The 22978-nt window shown below is 28.2% G+C and overlaps 1 protein-coding gene across 1 annotated transcript; it reads right to left on the bottom strand.

The window, feature by feature from the left end:
* Positions 1-7067: 7067 nt before the first annotated feature.
* LOC136074444 (uncharacterized) lies at positions 7068-7853 on the bottom strand. The gene has a single exon (XM_065786760.1). The coding sequence runs from the start codon at positions 7851-7853 to the stop codon at positions 7068-7070; it is 786 nt and encodes a 261-aa protein (XP_065642832.1).
* Between the last annotated feature and the right edge of the window lie 15125 nt (positions 7854-22978).

Genomic DNA, 22978 nt, shown 5'->3' with positions numbered 1-22978 from the left:
ATATGGAAATCAGAATACAAAAAGGCAAGTTGATCTATTGAAGATACAACATGAGTTTGATAATCTAAAGCAGTACCACCTGACAACTGATCTATTGCTATAACATGACACTGTGTTTTGGTTGTAAAATGAATAGAGTTTATATGTACTCCTTCTTGGGTTGTTGCATCAAACCCAAGGGTAAGATTGGCTGTAGAAATCGCAACTTCAGCAGCATGAAGGTCAGTGATTATACCTAATTCACGAACCATCTCTTCAACTGTGCTACGATGTGGGAAATTTTCTATATGTGCAATGCCTAAATGTTTAAAAATTTTTGGAAACAAAATTGGAATACTTTTTGTTGGTACCTGGTTAACAATGGCATCATAAACCATTAATCGTAGCTGCCATGTAAATGTTTTTTTATCTTTTTTGAATGGCAAATGTTCATTAGCAGAATCCTTTAACTTATCCCATTCGTATAGCAAGTTCATATTTTCATGTTCTAGACCCTTTATCCGGTTATCTTTAATCAAATTGGTATAACTCCAGTCATTTTGTTTTTCTTTCTTTTTAAGCTTTATTATATTTATATGTTTTTTTAAACATTTATTTTCTTTTAGTATCAAACTTTTTGCTGAAACTTCGGCTAATTTTTGCCCTAAAATTGAAATAGTTAAGTTTTTCCTTTTAATAGTTTGATTTAATCTTTTAATTACATAAGGATCTGCTTTAATTCTTGCTTTTAGGTTAGTTAGTTTATCTTTATGATCGGATTTCATTTTTGCATTATATTTATAAATAAAAAATAATCTCTTTTTTAACAATTGATTTCTAGAAGTAATGTTACAATCCAGTTCTTTAATTGGTTTTTGATACACAAAAGAAGTAGAAGGTTCATGCAGTTTTGCCTGAATAGGTGCTAAAAGTAAATTAGATGATTCACAAAAACTACTTTTTGCCACTGTTGATGGCTCATTACTTTTAAAAACGATTTTGCATAACTCTTCAAGTTTTCTTTTGTTAGATGACTTAAGGTTGTACACTTTTTTGTATTTCTTGACCAAATTATATATCTGGCAATAAGTTGGATAAAAAGCAAAATTTTAATAAATGCTATTGGCAGTTTTTAAAGTCGACTTGGATTGTTGCATATACAATAACAAAACATGTCCATTGTAGCATTTGTTTTCATTATTATCTGGGGCAAATGTAAAATTGTCTATTAAATACTGCTTTGCAAGCCCAGTTTTAAAAAACGTAACAGGAAAACTTTTTTCTGAATTCATATGAACTGCAATGCTATAAAATATATTAATTATAAATAATATTTAATTTGCTAAACCAATACAGATTTAAAAAAGTCCAATTAAAACTAGTTCAATTGTCACGTGACATCAGAATCAAAACATTTCACGGAATAATTACTACCACTTTTTTTCAGAAAAAGTGAATCTACTACCAAAATTGCCAGCGATTTTAGCATATATTCCAATCAATAAAATTTCCTAAAATTTTCAGTATTAAAAGAAAAATCCTTTTTCTTGTTGAAGTTTTAAAAATTGTCGAGAACAAACTTTTACTTCGACGATAACTTTGTTTTCCTTTTTGATCAACTTTTTCAGCTTGTCGTAAATGTCATTTATTTGTAATGTAATATAATATAAAAACCTTTACAAACTCGACTATATAAGAAGATAATATAAAAGCCTTTACAAACTCGACTATATAAGAAGATAATAAAATATAAAAAAGTACATACAAAGATGTCGTCAGTAAAACTATCTTGTTGTTTTTTATTTAGAGGTCTCCAATTAAATAAGGTCTCCGACTAAGGTAATTCAATATTTTTGGGTGTATCCAGTCAAATATGCGGTCATGGCCCAAAGGTTTGACCACTTGCTTTAAGAGCAAGAGATCCAGGATTTGAAATGAGCTCTGGGCATATTTCGCGGCATCAGTAAGGCGTGAGCTTTCTAGTTAAATGCTTATCCGCTGTAATCAGTTGTAAGACCGTTAGGTCATCTCAGGGCACCTAAAACAACAATAATAAGTGAAAAAAAAAAAAATACAATGACATTCTTTGCAATGTTTAGTTGCTCCACAAGCATACTAATTGCCGTTCGCGCTATTTATTTGGGGTTCGATGCTTCTTTGGAGAATTCTCTTTTTCGTTTTTCAAAAATAAGTTCTACCACACAAAAACATAAGCTTGGACACCCCGGGGTTTCAATTTGGTTTAGTTTAGATTTTTTGTTGTTGTAAAAGTAACTTTGACATATGTTTTAGTGGTCGCCAAGTGAATTAATGATTTTTTTTTTTGCAATTAAACTGTTAGGATCGTTTTAATTTAAAAATTGGTTTGAGGCAAATAATTCTTTAAGGCCAATCTTTTTACATCTTTTTTTAAGACGCTCTTTATCAAACATATTTGTTATAAAATGAATCTCGTTGTTAATGTATTTATCCTAGCAAAGTTTTTGGTGGCTCATGATATGAACTCTTTAAAGACTCCATTAATAATAGCAGAGTTAATAATTGAGCTGGGTTTTATTGGTGTGTTTATTGTTGCTTAGTTTAAAACGTTAAAATCCTAATGAGAACTATTTGCGTTTATGATATTTTTATATTGAAAAAATCAAGTTTCTTATGTTCATTTTCAAACTCTAACGCGTACTTAAAACTTGGAGTTTGATTTCATAATAAAACCAAGAATTTATTATGTTTTTCAATTCAATCAAATACAAAATGACTTTCATAAACATTCCTTCTATAAAATTTGGTGAAAAAGAAATAATTTCCGCAGTTTGTTAAGTCTTTCTTTTCCAACTTTTGTAAAAATGGCACAGCAACAACAACCATAAGTGATAGTCATATCGGGCCTAAGGTATGTATGATACTAAGTTCGCGATTTTAATTGCATTGACTAAAATATAGTTTTGTTGATTGGTGGATGTCGAGTCTTAATTTGATATATATATATAATATATATATATATATATATATAATATATATATATATATATATATATATATATATATATATATATATATATACCCAACCAGCAACGATATATCGGTCCGACAATTGCCCAGCGCAGGCTGCGGAGTTAGCCCGCATCTGGCTGAACAGAGCTGGGCCAGCGCCGATATGCTCACTGGCTTTGTCATGGTCCGTCACTGGCTTGTCAGTTTAGGCGCAGTGCTGGTGTTTCAGTGGTCTGCCTCTTGTAAGCCAGTGATGGTATATCAGATGGTATGTTATGGTATATCAGTGATGGTATATCAGCTGTAGTTAAACCCAGGTCCATAAATCGCATAGAGCAAGCTTAACAATTGTCTACCTAAGGAGCTTTAATAAAAGCCAAAGGAGCTTTAATATACATCTTTTTAAATCAAGCCAGTTTAAAAAATTTGTAAAGTGACATACGACCAGATAAAATAGATTCCCGTATCACATGTACATAAATAGATTGCGTATCACACGTACATAATAAAAATATGACTATAATATAAAAAACTGTAACAATAATAATACACAAAAAAATAAAACTATGTTATGAATATGAGAAACAACTTATAAAATGTTTCTGAAGGAACTAAAAAGTAACAGCATTAAACATAACTTATTTTGAGAGTCCTCTGAGTACAAAAGTGACAAATGATGCAATGGAACTTCCGCTGAAGTTCTAGGCGCTACTACAGGTTGTTCTAAGACTGCCGATGAAGATGTAGGCATTAGTTCATGATGTTGCAAGCGAGTTTTCCTGATAGATTTTCGAATTGCTCTTTGTTTTCTACCCCCATTTCGATCATCAGCTCCTGCTAAATAGTGGACCACAGCTCTCTGCACATCACTTTCTGATGCACCTTTCGTTTGTCGATTTCTTTGTAATGCTCCTGCAAAAATTCATCATAAAATTATACAGTTATATTCAGACTTTCTTCACATTATAATAGTAAAATTTAATATTACTAAATAAAATATTTTTTATACACTAAATATTTCTAGTAATTAAAATCTCTTTTTTCAAATTGAATAAGTAATTTTTATGGATTGAACAACTGTTTCTAAAGTTAATGTGCTAAATTATAAGCGAAGGATATTCAAAAAATTCAAGTTATGCTTACTTTCCAGAACTTTTCGGCATTTCAAGTCACAAAAGGGTTTCTTTTCATTTTCACCATGTCCGGACCAGTTCAAATATTTTACTACGTCATTTTCCATTAGAGGAAACCATCCTTTTGATGGCTTCCTTAAGATCCTGACCACCCTTTGAAGCAACACCATGCACCTAACCATAAAACCGGCAAAATATAATTAAAATTATTGATTATTTCATTTGCATTTTGGCAATAGCATAAAAATCAATAAAAATTGTAACTAAGATTAGGCTCTTACCAAGACGTTTTTTAGGAGAGGGAGTTTTCAAATCTTCAGAAGCTGACCAACTACAACACTACTATGTTGCAGACTTTGTCACAAGGTGGGATACAAGAAGATGGAAACATTTTTGAAGCTCTTGATCTTCCTGTGTGTGACCTGAAACAGCTGCAGCAGCTTGAAGATATTATTACTAGAGGCAACCTTGTATTTAATAAACTTGTAAGTACTTTATTTTATAATAAATTTTTAAGTTAAGTATATATAAAGTAAACATCAAGCATTTAATACTTAGGAAAGCAATATATTAATAAGCCAGTAATATACATTAGACATTTGTGCACAATACCCATGCAATAATAATAACAACCCACATTTTAATAAATGCATGTTTGCATGCATTTATTAAAATGTAAATGTAAATGATAAACACTTGCCTTTTGTCCCTAAAATTCGACAAGAATGTTTAGACCATTTTTCAGTTGGTATTTCACAATTTATTGCTGCTTTGTTTTTTCTATCTTGAATGGTATATAAAGGCCAATAACACAACTCTCTGTTAATCAGCCAAGCTGCAGGCACAACTGCAACAGCATCATCCTTCTCCAGAAAGGCAACAATAGCATACTTCTCCATAGCCATCCTGAAAGTGAATACCATTATAAAGTCACATTAACATAAAATAAATTCTCATAGTTTTGTAGTAAAATAATGTTAAAAATTTCCAACAAGAATATATATATATATATATATATATATATATATATTTATTTATGTACACATATATATATACACACACGCAAACACACACACACATTTATATATATATATATATATATATATATATATATATATATATATATATATGTATATATATATATATATATATATATATATATATATATATATATATATATATATATATATATATATATATTAACTCTAAAAGTAGTATTACATATACTAATAATTTAAAAACAATATTACATGCAATGGTTTGTCAAAAACAGCTTTTTAATTGTACTAATATATATATATATATATATATATATATATATATATATATATATATACATATATATATATAAATATATATATATATATATATATACATACATACATATATATATATATATATATACATACATACATATATATAAATATATATTTAAACAATTTTAAAATGTATTCTACAAAATAGAGTGCTAAATGTTCTTAAAAGAACAGAGCAATTATAAATTTGCAGAAAATCACTTAACAAAAATTTTCTCATTTTACACTGTTTAATCAATAAAGTCTCATCAGAAAAATAATTTTTTCTGATGAGTCTTTATTGATGAAATACAATATAAAATGAATTAAGTTTTTGTTACGTGATTTTCTACTATTTTATATATCGAATTATTGCAGTAAATTGTTTACTTTAACACATTGACTTTGTTCTAAATATACAAATATATTATTACATGCTAAACACATTTAAAAGCAATATTACATGCAATAATTTATTTAAAAATAGTATTATTTGCACTAATGAATAATCTAAAAACAAAGTTCAACATTGTACAGTTTTAAATATTTATTTCAATTGAATTATTTCGTTAAAAAGTTTACTTTAACATATTGACTTTGAAAATGCACAAAGTACAGTTAATATTCACTATGCAACTATAGGAAATACTATATTCGATTGAAAAATATTTCATTGAACAAATGTTAAAATTGCATCATGGGAATGACAGCATATTCATTATCAATTGGTAAGCAAACATATTTTCTTTTTATTTTCATTGGGGAGCAGCATAGCAGTTCGTTTTCTAAACGCGAAACTTTAAAAATGTCTACCTTCATAGAACTGCATGGTATGTAAATAAATTGTCAAGTTTTACAAACTGTTTATACAAAATAAAGGACTGCTCAGCCGTTTTCACAATATTCTGCACAATAACTACTTTGCCATTGTTCAAGCTAAAATAATTATCTCCATCAGCGACTTTTATGCACCAACGTTTGGTAAACAATTCCCTGTACTGAGCACATACTTTCAACGATTTGACAACTGGTCCATTATAATGCTCTTTCTTGAAGTATGTACTATTATGTTCACTTTCGTTTTGTTTTTTTAGTTCAATAACTCTCTCCTCAACAAGTCTTCGAACTATTTGCTGCAAAGGCAAGTGAGGCTGTCGCACAAGTTTCTTTAATTGCGATAAATAGTTCTCAAATGGAAATAATGAAATATTGTCCAGAGGACCAAATGCTCTGACATTATTTGACAAATGTACTAGTCCATGCATATTATATGTAATTATTTCTTTACCATATAGCCCAGAGACGTGTTCTACAAATAGCAATAACAAACTATGCGCATACGAAGCAAATTTCTTGCATAGAAATTCACTTAGCAAGATGCTCATAAAGTTTTTATAGAGTGGAGGTGAAAGAATCCTATCAAAGCAAACCATGCCTGTATAAAGCAACAGTTGCCTAAATTCTGTCGCTTTCAAACGTTCAAATTCGTGAAATGATAGTGGCTTACGTGCGATTTCCGAAGGAATGTAAGATCTTATGTCAACCAATTTTTCTGATAGTTCTTTGACTATACGTGGGCCAAGTCTGGTGGCTAAAGGTCCTTTGAGCCACATAAAAACCATTTTCCTAATTACGTCAAGGCAAACCAAATGCATGTAGTCTGCAGATGCCTATGATATCACGCCTAACAATGGAATAGGCACAAGTGGGCTTTCTCCAAGATGATGTTTCTGATCGTTCATTTCTAGAAATGACGAATCTGTTCTAAGAGCTGCTGCTGTTTCCGGAAATGTTACACGCCCAGCATAAACACCACGTTGTTTACACATATCGCATCCATGATATGCACTATGACCTTTAATACTTTTAATATAAGCACGCGCTAGGGTGTCACAAACCAGAGCAGAAAGTTTTACTTTGTAACTCACATTGTTATATGTGATTCTTGTTTCCTGAAGCTTTTTGATTTCCTCAACAAAGTCTTTCAAAAATGTAATGATATCCGTTGGCTTGCCCTTTCCACAGTATAATGCAACTGTAAACGGCTCTTTATTTGTTTGAATCATACCATCAAAATGTTCCATTAAACACAGAATTGGCCACAACTGTATATTTGAACTTTTAAATAATGGCAATCCGCCAATGTTAAATTGTAACGTAGTTACTTGATTCACTGCAATATAGTTTGCAACTAACTGGGACAATCTATTAACAACCCTTTGCTTTATGCCAAAATAACAATATGAACTGTCACGTACATCTTTCTTGTTGATTTCAGATTGCCTTACTGTTTTGGAACTTTTTGGCAAATTAGGAAAGTATTTTCGTAAAATGGTCAGCAAAGCAGCTAACGCAGTAAGTGTAATATTAAAAGAACATGACCATGATGCCAAAACTGTTACAAGTTCTTCCATCCTACTGAACTGACAGCTTTTGTCAGAATCAGAATCATTCATAATTGCATTTTCAAGTTCACCATTTTAATCAGGATTATGCAAAGATGATGCAAAATTAGTCTCTGATGTCTCACTGCAATTGTTGAATAAAAGGTTGAGTGAAGGAGTTTGGATACTGATTTCAGTAAGAGGAACCATCAATGTTTCAGACAATTGATGTGATAAAATTGCCATAGCCCATTCCTCTCTATCATCAATATTACGCATTTCAGTGTCAATTATTTCAGTTAAAATATGTTGCACTTCGCCTAGAATCTTTCTTCGCTTTGTCCAGTAACTCATTGCTATAACTATCAAAAAGTAGCATAATTTTCAGCAAGCAGCAAACAAAAGTAAAACACAAAAATATTTGTTTACTGTAATGGTTTACCTTTAGACTAATTGCTTGAATAATTTGTCACTAATTTGAATCCAAAAGGTTCTATTCACCAGTCACTAACACAAGGACTACGAAATCAATCAACCACTAAAAATTTACATGAAAAATAAATTTCTTTGTGTGTGCAACTATTATATATAGTTTTATTATCTATATGCAAACACAAACGGGCAATGTATATATATATATATATATATATATATATATATATATATATATATATATATATATATATATATATATATATATATATATATATATATATATATAATATATATATATATATATATATATATATATATATATATATATATATATATATATATATACATTTTAAATATATATATATATATAAATATATATATATAAAATATATTTATATATTTATATACTTATATATATTATATATATATATATACATATATTATATATATATATATATATATATATATATATAAATAATATATATATATATATATATATATATATATATATATATATAATATATAAATATATGTATACATATAATTCTGTCAAATAAACTTACATATAAGACTGTTTTTTTCCAAATACAAAACAACTAAATTTAAAGATACTTTTGATACTTTTGTATTGTACAGATTACTACCCTGTATATTATATTGAAATTATATCAGTATATTACTGATTAATTGAAGGTATTGTCAAATATTAAGTGTGGCATATGGTTTTGCTTATATAAACATAACGTACGCACGTGTAAAACAAAGGCTTCAAAGAAATGCAAAATGTACATACTGGTGTACCTTTGAAGGAACAGCTGCGGCTAAACAGCGCAGGTTCGCTTATTTAGGGCCTATGAATGGCCGACGACGGAAGCCCAGTGCTAGCGAACCATTATCGGTTTAGCAAAGGTCAAGACATGGCTAACTAGCCCTGGCGTGCCGGACTTAATGGAGTGTTGGACCTTTAATGGTTTGCCACAACTGACCAGCCAGCAACGGACCGATGGAATGTTGCTGGTTGGGTATATATATACATATATATATGTATATATATATATATATATATATATGTATATATATATATATATATATATATATATATGTATATATATATATATATATATATATATTTAGCAAAGAAATATTACTTTGTTTCGTATTACATATTCATTTGTATCGTATTATTTGTATCAAATTTCAAATTTAAGTATAAAGTTTAATACAACGTTGTTTGAACCTAAACAATTTAACATTTCAATCTCGTGACAATAAACTAAAAGTAAACATATACTAATTTTTATTTTAAAGCCTTTGCTGATATTTAATGTCTAAAAAAGGTAATTACAAAAAAGGATTTTTAAAGGTTAAACTATGCAGTTGAGTGATGGAATTTTATTGAAAACAAAAGACAATTTTCAAAGATCTTCTTAAAGTAAATATTCCAAGATTAACTTATTTTCCCCCAATCACGTAACTTTATAATAATTTACCTTGTATTATATACCTTTTATTATATACCTTGTATTATATACCTTGTATATATACCTTGTATTATATTAACTTGTAATATATACCTTGTATTATATATCTTGTATTATATATCTTGTAATATATACCTTGTATTATTTACCTTGTATAATATACCTTGTAATATATACGGTCAGTGAATAATAAAGTAATAATAGTTTTAAAAAGTAATAAACGTTCGCAAAGATAAAGGACCACTTATGTGCAAAGGAACGCTCAAAATTTATGGCATGTTTCCATTTCTTAAAATAGTTAATAAATATAAATACTCAAAACTTATGACATGTTGTTATGTGTTAGAAAAATAATTATTAGGTCTGTCAGCATTAGAAAACCCATCGTGTATATGTACTAACTTCTTAAACTTAGATATTATTAAACTCTAAAACAATTTTCTTTTTAAGTCTTTAATAAAAAACGCATATATGAAAATTTTATAATAAAAAAATATTATTGTTGAAGGTTTATTTTTGTTACATAACTTATTCTATAAAAAAACTTTTCGTGCTTAAGCACCTAATTATCTTGGTTTTCACCATTTAACATCTAATTATAACGATTATTACAGCAAGATGTTCGAGCATCTAATCTTTATGATTCTCTTCACGAGAAGCCTACATATCTCACCATGAAGAATAAGTATTTTTGATGGTAATGTGAAATTTAATAACTCACAACAATTCAGACTATACCCATTTTTTCGAAACTGTTTTAAATGATACCATAGAACTACTGGATAGCAGTTAGTCTATATTCTGGCTAAGAAACAATATTTAGAAGCAATGTAACTAGAAAACAATGTAAGGTCCTTAATAAACACACTAGCGATACAAAGTATTTTTTTTTACAGGAAAAGAATAATCAAAGTATGAAACTAATTTCTTGACCACATTGGGAACCTGCATTTTTTGCTTGCATTCAAATTAAAATTAAAAATGTTTGATCAACAACACCATTGTGCAGTTTTTTAACTTGTTTTTTTCTTTTTAACTTGTATTGAAGATTTATTATTATACGTGTTATATAAGAGTAGTATATTAATTACATGTATATATTTATGATAAACAATTATAACCGTATTTAAATAACTTATTGATTGGATTGTAACCTTTTAGAAAGTTTAAATTAATCTAATGAGGCTTTACTAACATAACCGAAATATAAAACGTATTAAAAAGTTCTTTATTATGATAAAAAAAGGAATAATTTTGTATTCATCGCAGTTACTAAATGAATGTTTCTTAAGCAAAGAAAAGCATAAAATTATGAAAAAAGCTTAGGATCAATTTATCGTAAACATCATGCGCACCTTTACTAAACTACTGACTTGGAGCAGAGCGTGGAACCCCCTCTCAACAAGCAAAATGACACTGTCAACTATCCCGCGTTTAGCTTTTCCCCACTTTCCCTACTTTTCATCGTAATACATTACATACCTTCTGTTCAAACCAAAATCTGTTTGTTTTAAACAGAAGATATTTAATGTGTTTACGAAATTATGTAATGTATTACGTTTTTTGTGTTTTTATAATACGTATAATTCTTTTATATAGTCTACCTCCAGTTTATATTGCAGATACGTTATCTACTCCAACTTTATTATGGAGATACGACCTAATAATTTTTTTGGTCTGTTTTTATCTATTTTGTTGTTGAAACTTTTGAAACAAATTTATGAGTATTTTGAAATTAAAATACAAAGATGTTCTTGCATTTTGTTCTGCAAAACTTTTACTATTGAGAAAAATAATTTGATAAAAAACTTCTCTTGCTTTGTAAAGGAATAAATTTCCTTTTAAAAAATTTTGGTTTCGAGTAATATCAAAGTACATATGTGATTGTCAGTCCTATTCTTTTCCAAAACTTAAACGTTGATGAGTTTTTGTTTGTTCAATGTTGAATTATTTTTAACATTATAAAAAACTAGTTCTAGGAATTCTTAAGACAAGGTTGGTAGTATTTACTTTGATAATAATTTTGGTTTGCGTTCTTTTTTTTTAAGTTCCGCGACGCACTGTTATTTGTTTTAATAGTCAAAAAAGCAAAAACTAATTTTTAAACTTATCTCAAATTTTTTTTGTTTTAATATTTTGATAGCAGACGGGCCATAGTGTTTAAAGGCCAAACTAGATTAAATTTCAAATCAATTCAGCGGCTAAATAATTCTTTTGAGCACCAAAAAAAACATTCTGCACGTATTTACGCAACAATTATATATATATATATTTTTTAAAGAATAAATTCTTTGATAGCTCTTTTGGTATATAGGTACAAACACCAAGAATATTTTAAGTCTTTTGTAATAATGCGTAACTTTATTTGAGGAATAGGAGACGTTGGAATGTCTGATGCAGCTTAAAGTTTTTAAAAAAATAAACTAACAAGCTTTTGATAAACTTTTGAGAAAAAATGAACAAAAACAGGAAGATATCTGTAGCACTTCATCGACAACTATAATACTTGGATAAGTAAAAACTTGAATTTGTTAATTCTAAATTTCAAAGTGTGAAAATTACCTCCAAGCCTAATTAGGCCAACAAAAACTTTCAGTTCTTGCGGTTCTTAAAATTAAAAAAAAAAGTGCAACATCTCCAATAGGAGATGTTTCACTTTTTATGGCTATTTGAGTTTATAGATTCAAGTAGCCATAACCGGAGGAAGTCCGCATAAACATCCAGATGTCCGTAAGACGTTTGTCGGACGACGCATGCCCGCTGGGAAGCTATGTTTGACTACGACAATAAACTTAAGGAAAGAAGGAAAAAGGATTCAGCTTCAATTGTTAAAGAAATTTTGGTTTCATCTTTGATACGATGTACAGTTTTGCAAAAGAGAGTCTTTTTTTGAATAATAAAAACTTTTTTTGAATGATGAAATAAATAAAAAGCAAGCAAGTAAAAAATTCTTAGGAGTTTTTTGTCAATGAAAATTTATCTTGCTTTTAGCAGATAAAATATATTCTGTCTGAAATAAACAAAACTATTGGCGAAATGTATCGAGTTTGACAATACGTCAATATGTTAAGTCTTAAATTAATATATTTTGGGCTAAACCACTGTTTTATTTACTGAAAACATATCATGGGCAAGTATGCAAACAACAAACAACATTGCGTCAAAAAATTTACAGGCTACAAAAACATGCTTTCCGAATCATATATACTAAACATAAGCGAGAACATGCAAAGCCTCCTATAAAAGATATGAAAGTGATGGATATATTTAAAATAAATATCTATCAGGATCTTATTTTTAACGTATAATAGTTTTTTATAAATATAGGAAAAAAGCTTGCCGGTGCAATTCCTGAAGGAAAAAAATCACTTAAATTTTTTTGAAAAAATCTGATTCCTTCATGGAGGAGTCGGAGCTTTTAATTGATGAACTTCGACTAGCAATTAGTATGCTGAAAACAAATAAAAGTGCGGGTCTGGATGAAGTTAACCCTGATGTTTTAAAAGCGGTCTCAGATATTATAGAGAAACCTCTTTTTAAATTTTTTAATCTTTCCCTAAAAAACGGCATTTTTCCTGACCAACTAAAATAAGCAAAAATAATTCCGATATACAAAGGCGGTGATGACTCAATAAAATCTAATTACAGACTAATTTCCATACTTTCTTGTTTTTCCAAAATACTAGAGCGTAGAATGCACAACAGACTTTACAATTATCTTGAAAAAAGCAACATTCTTTATCATAAACAGTTTGGATTTCGCAACGACCATTCCACGGAACATGCAGTAATTGATTTTGCCAACCAAAGTTTAAATGGTTTTGATAACGACAGTTACACTCTCGGAATTTTTCTAGATCTATCAAAAGCATTTGATACTGTCAACCACAAGATTTTAATTTATAAACTACACAATTATGGAGTAGTTCACTCCAATTTAAAGTGGCTGCAATGTTATTTACAAAATCGTGAACAAGGAGTACCATATGACTTAACATGTTCCCCATTTGAATCAATAAATTGCGGAGTTCCTTAAGGATCAATACTTGGACTCCTGCTGTTTTTGTTCTGACTCAAATTTAAAAAATATTTTTTATATTGTAAACACAGAATTGATATATCTTAATGAGTGGTTTGAAGCAAATAAACTTTCATTAAATTGAAAAAAATTGAAAAAACGAAATATATTTTGTTTGCTAAGTCATCTAAATCCGAGAACCTTCCACTTAAATTACCTGAACTAACAATTAATAATATTAAAATAAAAAAAGTTTTTTCAATGAAAATACTAGGAATAATTTTCGATGAGAATTTAAATTGGAAAAGCCAAATAAAGCTAGTCGAGAACAAAGTTACAAAGACCCTGGGGATTATGTACAAGACAAAACATCTTTTAAATAGTTTTTTTTTAAAAAATTTATACTTTTCATTTATACATAGTCATATTAACTATTGTAATATTGCCTGGGCAAACAATCATTTATCTTTCCTAAAAATTATTTATACAAAACAAAAACAAGCAAGTACATTAGTTTTGGGCGCAAGTAGATACGAAAGTGCCGAGCCGTTACTCAAAGAAATAAATGCTCTAAATGCATACAAACTAAATATATACCATAACTTGTTATTTATGTTTAAACTTCAAAATGAAATGATTCCAAAATATTTTTTTAAAAGTTTTACTCGAATTAATCATAAATATGAAACAAGACATTCAATGAGTAATTACTACATCCCACTAACATCACTCAAAAAATCTGACTTCTCGACTATATGCCGGGGACCACGCTTGTGGAATTCGGTTCTTGACGAAAATATGAAAAAAATAAAATCTATTGCTACATTTAAAAGAACTGTAAAAAAACACTTACTAAATTTAAACATTACGTACATTCTCTCATTTTTTTTAAAAAAAATCGAAATAATTTTGTATTTTTAATTTTATTGAATATGTATATGCATATGAAGCGAATTAAATTTTTTTTTTTTTGTTTATTGTCTTTAATATGTATACGAATATGTACAGATTTGTAATTTTTTATTTGTTATTTTATATTTTAACATTATCTTAAATTTCTTCTTTTTTTAACTTTAAGTTCTTTTTTTAACTTTAAGTTCTTTTTTTAACTTTGAGTTCTTTTTTAACCTTCTAAAATTTCTAACCAAATTTTTTTTTTTTTTTTTAAACTTATTAATTTCACTCTTTTATGTAATATTGGAAGATGTAAAATTTAATTGTATTTTTTTTTGTATTTCACAAAGGGGCTTGATGATAAGTCATTTTGACTTCTACTTGCCTCAGTCAGCTTTTAATTATATATATTTGTTTAAATTTATAGATAACATTGTAAAATGTGTAAAATGACGAAATAAATAGAAATTCTATTCTATTGTTATTTTTATGTTTAGATACTATAACAAGCTCTTGCCAGTAAATCTCAAAAATAAGTTTATAATAAATCTAAATGAAAAGTCTAATCTAAGATCAAATGGAAAAAATTAAAAATTGCCTCGGAAACGTAATAAACTCGGATAATTAGTATATGTTATTGAGAACCTAAATTATAGAATGACTATGAAATGTTTGACTATGAAATAAGTTTCAAAGAACAATAAAAAACTTTTAAAAAGTGATGATTATCAGAAAAGTTTTTTCTTTTCTTTTAATTAATTTTTTTGTTTGTTTGACAAACTAAATATTGTTATTATTATTTTTATACGAGCTTTACACCATTGTGATAAATTATTTAAACTTTGACAACGGAGCTCTGTGAAATGGTTGTGATAACGAAATGTTATCCTTTTCTTCTTTTAGCCTCTATCTGTTTTAACTTTATTTTGTTATAGTTTACGTATATATTTTTGTATATATTTTTATTATATATATATGTATACGCGCATTTTAAAAATAATATGTTGAACAGAAAAATATTTTTACAACATTGTCAGTAACATTGTCAGTTTAAAAAGCAAATGCTTTAATAGTTGATGCTAATATTTCCAATCAACAGTAACAACAAATTCGCGAGTAAGCTTAAATTGCAAGCCATATCCATCATGGCACAGGTATAAAGGCCAAATTGTTATGTGATTCTCTAGAAGTTATGATAGCAGAAACATTTGCAGAAATACCTCTTCAAGCTTTCATTTATCTTTTTTTACCCTTTTTTTTGGTGTCAAAATCAAGAAATGAGCAAGAAACTACATTTAGGGTAGAAATTATGATTTTAGTAAATATATCTTATAAATATACATATATAATATTTTTTGTGACAGCCCTATCGGTTAAGTCGATTTAAAGCGCTATTTTGGGAGGATTGTTGATGAATATTATGGTGGATTTAAAACAAAATATCTAACTAGTGGAAATGGCTTACTATTTGTATTTCTACCCTACATAAAATTAATAGAAATTACATTGTCATTAAATAGCGATGCAACGGATGAGAACAGAAGCAATACAAGCAGTGGTTTATAAAGCAGAGTTTAACTGATGAAAGTTTGTTCAGTGTTTCTATGGTACCAATGAAAACTTTTTGTCGTATAGGGGATGTTTAAACCATAGTTTAGAAAAACTCTGCCTAAACATCTACTCGGTATTGTTGGCCCATCAAACAATTTTTTGAGAAAGAATCTTCTCAAAAATATAAAGAAAGAGGTCAAACAGGCTCAAATGAAACACAACAAGTAACATAGGGAATAATTTACGAGTAAAGTATAACAATTAGACACAGTCACGGATTTATTAAACTTCTAATATCTTCAGATACGGATCTGCAATCTTACTTCAGATCTGCATCTTGTTGGTAAGTTTGAGAGTATGTCCTAAGGAATATTACTAACAAACTAAGAATAAAAAAGGAAAAGAAGAAAAAGAAAAATATAAGAATGCTAAAATGAATCCTCGATTGTTTAATTTATTAGAAAGCAAACAAAGTGACACTCAGAAAGAGATAATTCTAAAGACACACCTGAAGACTCATTCAAAGAGTATTTTATTTCCAGTGATACCGAATAATTGAGTAACTTATTTTATTTGATGAAAATTGTATTTTTCTACTTAAATGTAAAAAAAAATTTTAAACAAAAAGTTTTGCGTAAATTTTTTTTGTTTTCGATATAAAATTAGTAAATTCTGAATTCGCTCATTTTATTTTGATTGTTTCGCATTATGTTATTAAATTACATTTTAAATGTACTTATTAGTGTAGCTTTATTTTGCATTCGGATTTTTTTCCTCATAGTTTACTAAAATGACCCTGTGCGCTAAAAAGCAATTGAAGTGCTTAATCAAAATTTTTGAAACTTCAGAGTGTTTGCTTTAGTTTAAAAGAATTAGTTCACAAAAATTTAGTTTAACTAGGGGAACATCCATTAACTAAGTCAAAATAGTAGGGGAGAGGGATATCTAAATAGAATAAAATTGCACAGCTCTCCATAGACTTTTGATACCTTTTTTTTATATGCATACAATAAATGACTACAATTGAGTCAATAATCATACAAACACATTGACAATAGTGTCAATAATCATACAAATACATAGTCAATAGAGTTGAAAATCAAATACATAGTCAATAGGGTCAATAATCGTACTAATACATATTCAATAAAGAACTTACTTATATAAATACATATTAAGTAATAAAATTGTCAAGAATGCTCAAAGATATTTTTTTTGAAATTAAATCTTGTTTTAGTTGTTTTTTATATTTGTTTTTGATAAACTCAATCAGTATTTTGAAATTTGATAACAACCTCTATCGAAAAACGCATTCCATATGATCTATAATGTCATTTTATTCAGTAGTCGTTGTTTGAACGGACCCGCGAAAACTGTCACCTATGTTGCTTGTAAAGCAATATAGAGGTGCCAGATTTTTCAAACTTTAACATCATGATAACAACCATAAACGCAAAATATTATACTTTATCAGTATTTTTGAAAATATGTTTATTGTTTTTAATGCTTTGTTAAAGTATCGTCAGGGGAATGATGCAATTTCAACAAAGGTTTTACACAATATTCTGATTTTGACCTTGATGATTTAAACCAATGTAAACATTAGCTTTTAACACCATAGTATTCTAGTTTTTTCAAGAGTATCTAATGGTTTACTGTATCGAAAGCTTTTGATCAATCAATAAAATCAATAAAAATACCCTGCTGTATAGCAATCACTATTTGATCCATTTGATAGATGCTTAACCAATTCTACTATTGCATGGCCAGTAAAGTGGTATAGTTTAAAAAATCAGTGTTGCCCTGCTTTTTAAAACTAATTGGACGTATTATGTATAACAGACTTAATAAACATCTAACCAAAAACAAAATTTTATACTGTAATAAATATTTATTTTTATAAAATATTTATTTAATTAATTTAAAAAAAAACCATTCTATTGATCATGTAATAGTAGAATTAATAATAATTATTGCTGCTGAGACTTTACGACATGTTAAATTAGTGACAGCCTTTAACAATAATAATTTTATATTTAACAATATAAACAACAAATAATAGTTATTTATGTTGTTTCTAGAAGTTAGTTAGTAGTCGACATAATACTAGATAAATTATCTATTTTGCTCTTGAAATTGTTCACCGTTAATACTTCAATGGTTGACTGTGGCAAAAAATTCCATGTCTTTACAATTCGGTTTGTGAAGAAATGTTTTCAAATTTGACTTTTGACCTGTTGAGTGTATAAACTGTGATTAAACTGATTACATCTTGTATTAGCAGCTGGTCCATACACCAATAACAATTCACAAATTTAGGCGGATTGTGCCATGAGATATCTTCAATATGATGGAAAAATTTATAGAATTGAATTAAATCACCACATTTTCTTTTTTTGGTTAGTGTTGTTAAATTCAGTTTGAACCTTTCTTCATATGGAAGGTGTTTAATTTTAGGTATCATCTTAGTTGCATATCTTTGTACATTTTCAAGTATATCAATCTTGTTCTTTATGAACGGATTTCATACCTGAACAGCAAATTCTAAATGTGGTCTCACATACGCACAAAATAGCTTCTTGAAAGAGTCACAAGTTTTATAATTAAAAGCTTTGGTAATAATACCTAATTTATTATTTGCTCTTGAAGCTGCTGCTCTGATAAGCATTGTCCGATTCAAGTTGTCTGATATCAGTTCTCCTTAATCTTCCTTAATGTTTTTTGTTAGCAATTCGATCTTAATGTCATTATTAATCATGTAATAATTAAAGTTTTGATTATGTATACTAAAGTGCATTATCTTACAATTTTCTATATTGAAATCCATGTTCCATTTGTATGCCCGTTTTACTAACTTATCAATATCATTTTGCATAACATTACGATCTTTTAATGAATTAACCAGTGAAATAAGTTTGTTATCATTGGCATACAAATTTGAAGTATTAATTACTTGTTATAGTAAATCGTGTACGAAAATTAAAAATAATAATGGACCTAATACCGATCCTTGAACTACTTCACTCACATAATTTTTCCATGAATAAGTTATGTCACCCAGGACTTCTCTTTGTTGTCTTTCAGATAGAAATGATTTAATCCAATTTAAAAAGTTAGATTTGTTGCCATAAGAGGATAACTTTAATAACAGACGTTTATGTAAAACACGTTCAAAGGCTTTTGCAAAATCAGTATATAATACGTCTATGCTGCTAGTTAAAATGTCTAAGTACTCTAAAAGATTAGCTGTACAGCTTCTGCCTTTTCTAAAGCCATGTTGATGAATAGTCAAAAGTTTATTAGAATTTAAATGATTAATAATTTTTTTAACTATAATTTGTTCTATAATTTTGCAGAGGATTGAAGTTAAAGATATCGGACGGTAGTTACAAGGTTTAAATTTAATTCTAAAAGGAGTTACATTAGCTTTTTTCCTTTCGTCTGGGATAAAATAACTTAAAATTGATTTCTTATAAATAAGATATAAAGGTAAACTCATACTGTTTGCAGCGTGCTTCAATACATATGGATGAACACAGTCAGGACCCATAGATTTTCTAATATCTGCTTTTAACATATAGTTTTGTACTAGTTCTTCAGAGATATTTATTTCTTCTAACGTAGTTTAACATCTTTTTCTGAATTCTGGTAGTGTCTCCAAACGTTCAGATATATAAACGGAATTAAAATAGTCATTTAAGGTATAAGCAATTTGTGATTTATCAATGACAACAGTACCATCTTTATTTTCAGCTGCTTTAATGTGGCTTTTAATTATTGATTTGCGATTTATATATGACAACAATAATTTTGGATCACTTTTTGCTTTATCAGCAATTAATTTTTCATAACTTTTAATTGCACATTTGATGTGCATTTTGACAGACTTTCATATTGTTATATTGGCTCTTTAACTGGTGATCATACAAGCTTAACTTTATGGTTTGTACAAACAAATTGTTTTTTTCTTTTTATTGCTTGCTTCAACTCATAATTTAGCCAAGGATTTTTTTGATTTTTAATTCCACACGCTTTTGGTATATATGACTTACATGCTGAATGATAATGATCCAGAAAGATTCTATAACAGTCATTGATAGGTTTTCTAAAAATAATTTATTTTAATCAGTATTTAGCATGTATTGATTTATTTTTAAATAGTGTCCTTTCATGTAATTTAATTGATTATTTTTTTTGTTTAGATTAGTTATGTTTAATAAATAAAAACTAAAAGATAAAAGATGATGAACATGTTCTTTAACTCCAAGAGGTGGTAAATGAATTAAAGAGGTGGTAAATGAACTCTGGTGTCATCATTGACAATTGCTAGATCTTAGATATTAGTCATTTCAATTGTTGATTTTTAAAATGTGGGTTCCACTACCATTTGTTTGAAGAAGCAGTTATCTAAACAAGTTAAAAACTTATTAGATTGGTTTTCATTGTGACCAGAAGAGTGCGCATTTTCATTACTCCAAGTAATCTTGTCAAAGTTGAAGTCTCATAAATAAAGTAATCCTGAAATTAATCTTTTGTCTAATGCATTTTTGGCACTGTATATTGAAGCTATAATTGTGTTATTGGTTTCTTCTGACGATTTAGGAGGTCTATAAATACACCCTAAAAAATTTGCTAATTTGCAAAGGTACCCATACTTGTTGTATATTTGTAGAGCTGAGTTGGTCAATATTAATTGGTTAAGCATATATCAAATAAACTTAATAGTGGCTGCTATACAACAGGGTATTTTCATTGAATAATCAAAAGTTTTTAACACAGTAAACCGTCAGGTATTTTTGAAAAAATAGAAAACTATGGTGTTAAAAAATAATGTTTACTTTGGTTTAAATCATAGATCATTAAATAATTAAATAGCGGAAAGCAATTTATTTTCAAAAAATCAAAAGATCAAAAAAAAAACCTAATAACTTATTAGTAAGCTTTATTTTGAATCTCACACAAGTTAGTTAGTTTTATTTTAGGTTTATAAAACAGAAGCCCAGGGTTCTTTAATGCATTAAATTTTATATAGAAAAAGTAATTTAAAGTGAGGTTTAGCTCTATATACTTCCATGTCGATGCAATAGTTTTTCAAAAATCTGGTAGTTATTGCATCTCAAATGACAAAAGGATTTGTAAATAAAATTACCAAATAATAGCCCATTGATACGTCACATCAATAGCATTTTCATTTGAGTCTTCTACAAGAAATGGTCTTTCACAATTATTTTAGCTAGTAAGTCTTTTTTAACACTTTCAGCATAAATGTTTCAAGATAATTATCAGATAATTTTTGTTGCAGTTTAATTTTTTAAGATTTTTAGTTTGCTAAAAGCTCTTTTACAGTTTACTTAAGTAAAACGAAAGGGTCAATAAGTAATTGTAAGCAAGGAACAAATTAGAATATGTTGAAGCCTGCAATGAATATTTGTGAAAAATTCTTAAACTGCATAGCAGACAACTTTTACATGCTGTTATTTTTGTGCACTAAATTTTTTTATTAATTAAGAAGACTGTAATCACTTCACAAGTTTTATTATTAGCATGACTTTCATAACTTTTTTCAGCTAAGTCTTTATGTTGTGTTTTCACCAAGCATTATAATTTTGAATAAATGACAATATTTCTATTAGTAAAGTTTCTGTATAAGACCAGTGAATTCAGAAACTCAACTTAAGGCTTAAGCAGATAACCCTTTTTCCTTGAATTTCTCGGACAAAAGCAGACAGTGTCTTTAAGAAGCTGGTCATTTGATGAAAACCCCTCAGTGATGCTAGAAATTATTTGATCAGTGACTCTTTTAAAAACTTCAACTTGAAAAGGTGTTTGCAGATTTGAGGATCTTGTATCTTTTTCTATTTCTTTATCCTTTATTTCTTTATTCTTTATAGGTATTTTTTTATCCTTGCAATCTTAGTTTAAAAAAAATGCGTACTTAACTTTGAGATTTGCTTTATTTTTATTTGTGTATTTTTGTGTTAAAAACTTTTTCATATTCTATGGCTTGCAGTTGTTCTTTGGATGTCAGAACCATTTCTTTTTCCATTTCTTCGATTTTAACCTGCAAGTCCTTTGAAGCAGATTGTAGAATAGTGAACACCCAATGCAGCAGAAAGCCAATTAGACAAGTCTTAAATTTACACCAGTTATCAAGGAGCACATTAACATTGAGTGTTGCTTGAGAATCAGGTTTGGCAAGTCATTGGTATGTTGCAACACTGACATTAGAACATAGAAAAATTCAGGTTGAGAAGTTTCATATGTTACAAAAATTCTCTCTAGAACTGCCTGTTTTGATCACCAAAATTCTAAAATTACAACTTTTTGTATTTTTAGGGTCCAATGATTAGAAGGGAGCAGATTTAATGCAGATGCAGGTCAAATTATTAGTAAAGATCAGATGCGTTTGCAAGAATGAAAAAAAAAACGTTTAAAATATTTTCGATTAGGTTCTTGACTTCAATAGTTTATTCAAAAATGCTCATTTCAGCCAGTTTTAAAACATGTGCAAAGCTTCAGATGTGCATAGTAACGGACCATAGTACACAGAGTTAGGAGCAGCAACTTTTGGGAATTTTTGAACACTGCTGTATTGTCCACGCATGTTGGCGGCGTCGTCAAAAGATTATCTTACAATGTTTTCCTTTTGTAAACCATTGCTTTTGAGAACAGATTTCAATAGTAAATGCAGTACATTCTAAAGAATCCTAAAATATTTTCAGCGCAAAAAGATCCTCTTCAACAATATAGCGCAAAATAAATGACTTTTTATTAACTACAGATGTATCTTGCGTGCTATCCACCTTAATAGAAAATTT

This window comes from Hydra vulgaris, chromosome 01 (genome assembly GCF_038396675.1).
Source record: "Hydra vulgaris chromosome 01, alternate assembly HydraT2T_AEP".
NCBI lineage: Eukaryota > Metazoa > Cnidaria > Hydrozoa > Anthoathecata > Hydridae > Hydra > Hydra vulgaris.
This window is presented reverse-complemented; position numbering and strand designations above follow the sequence as displayed.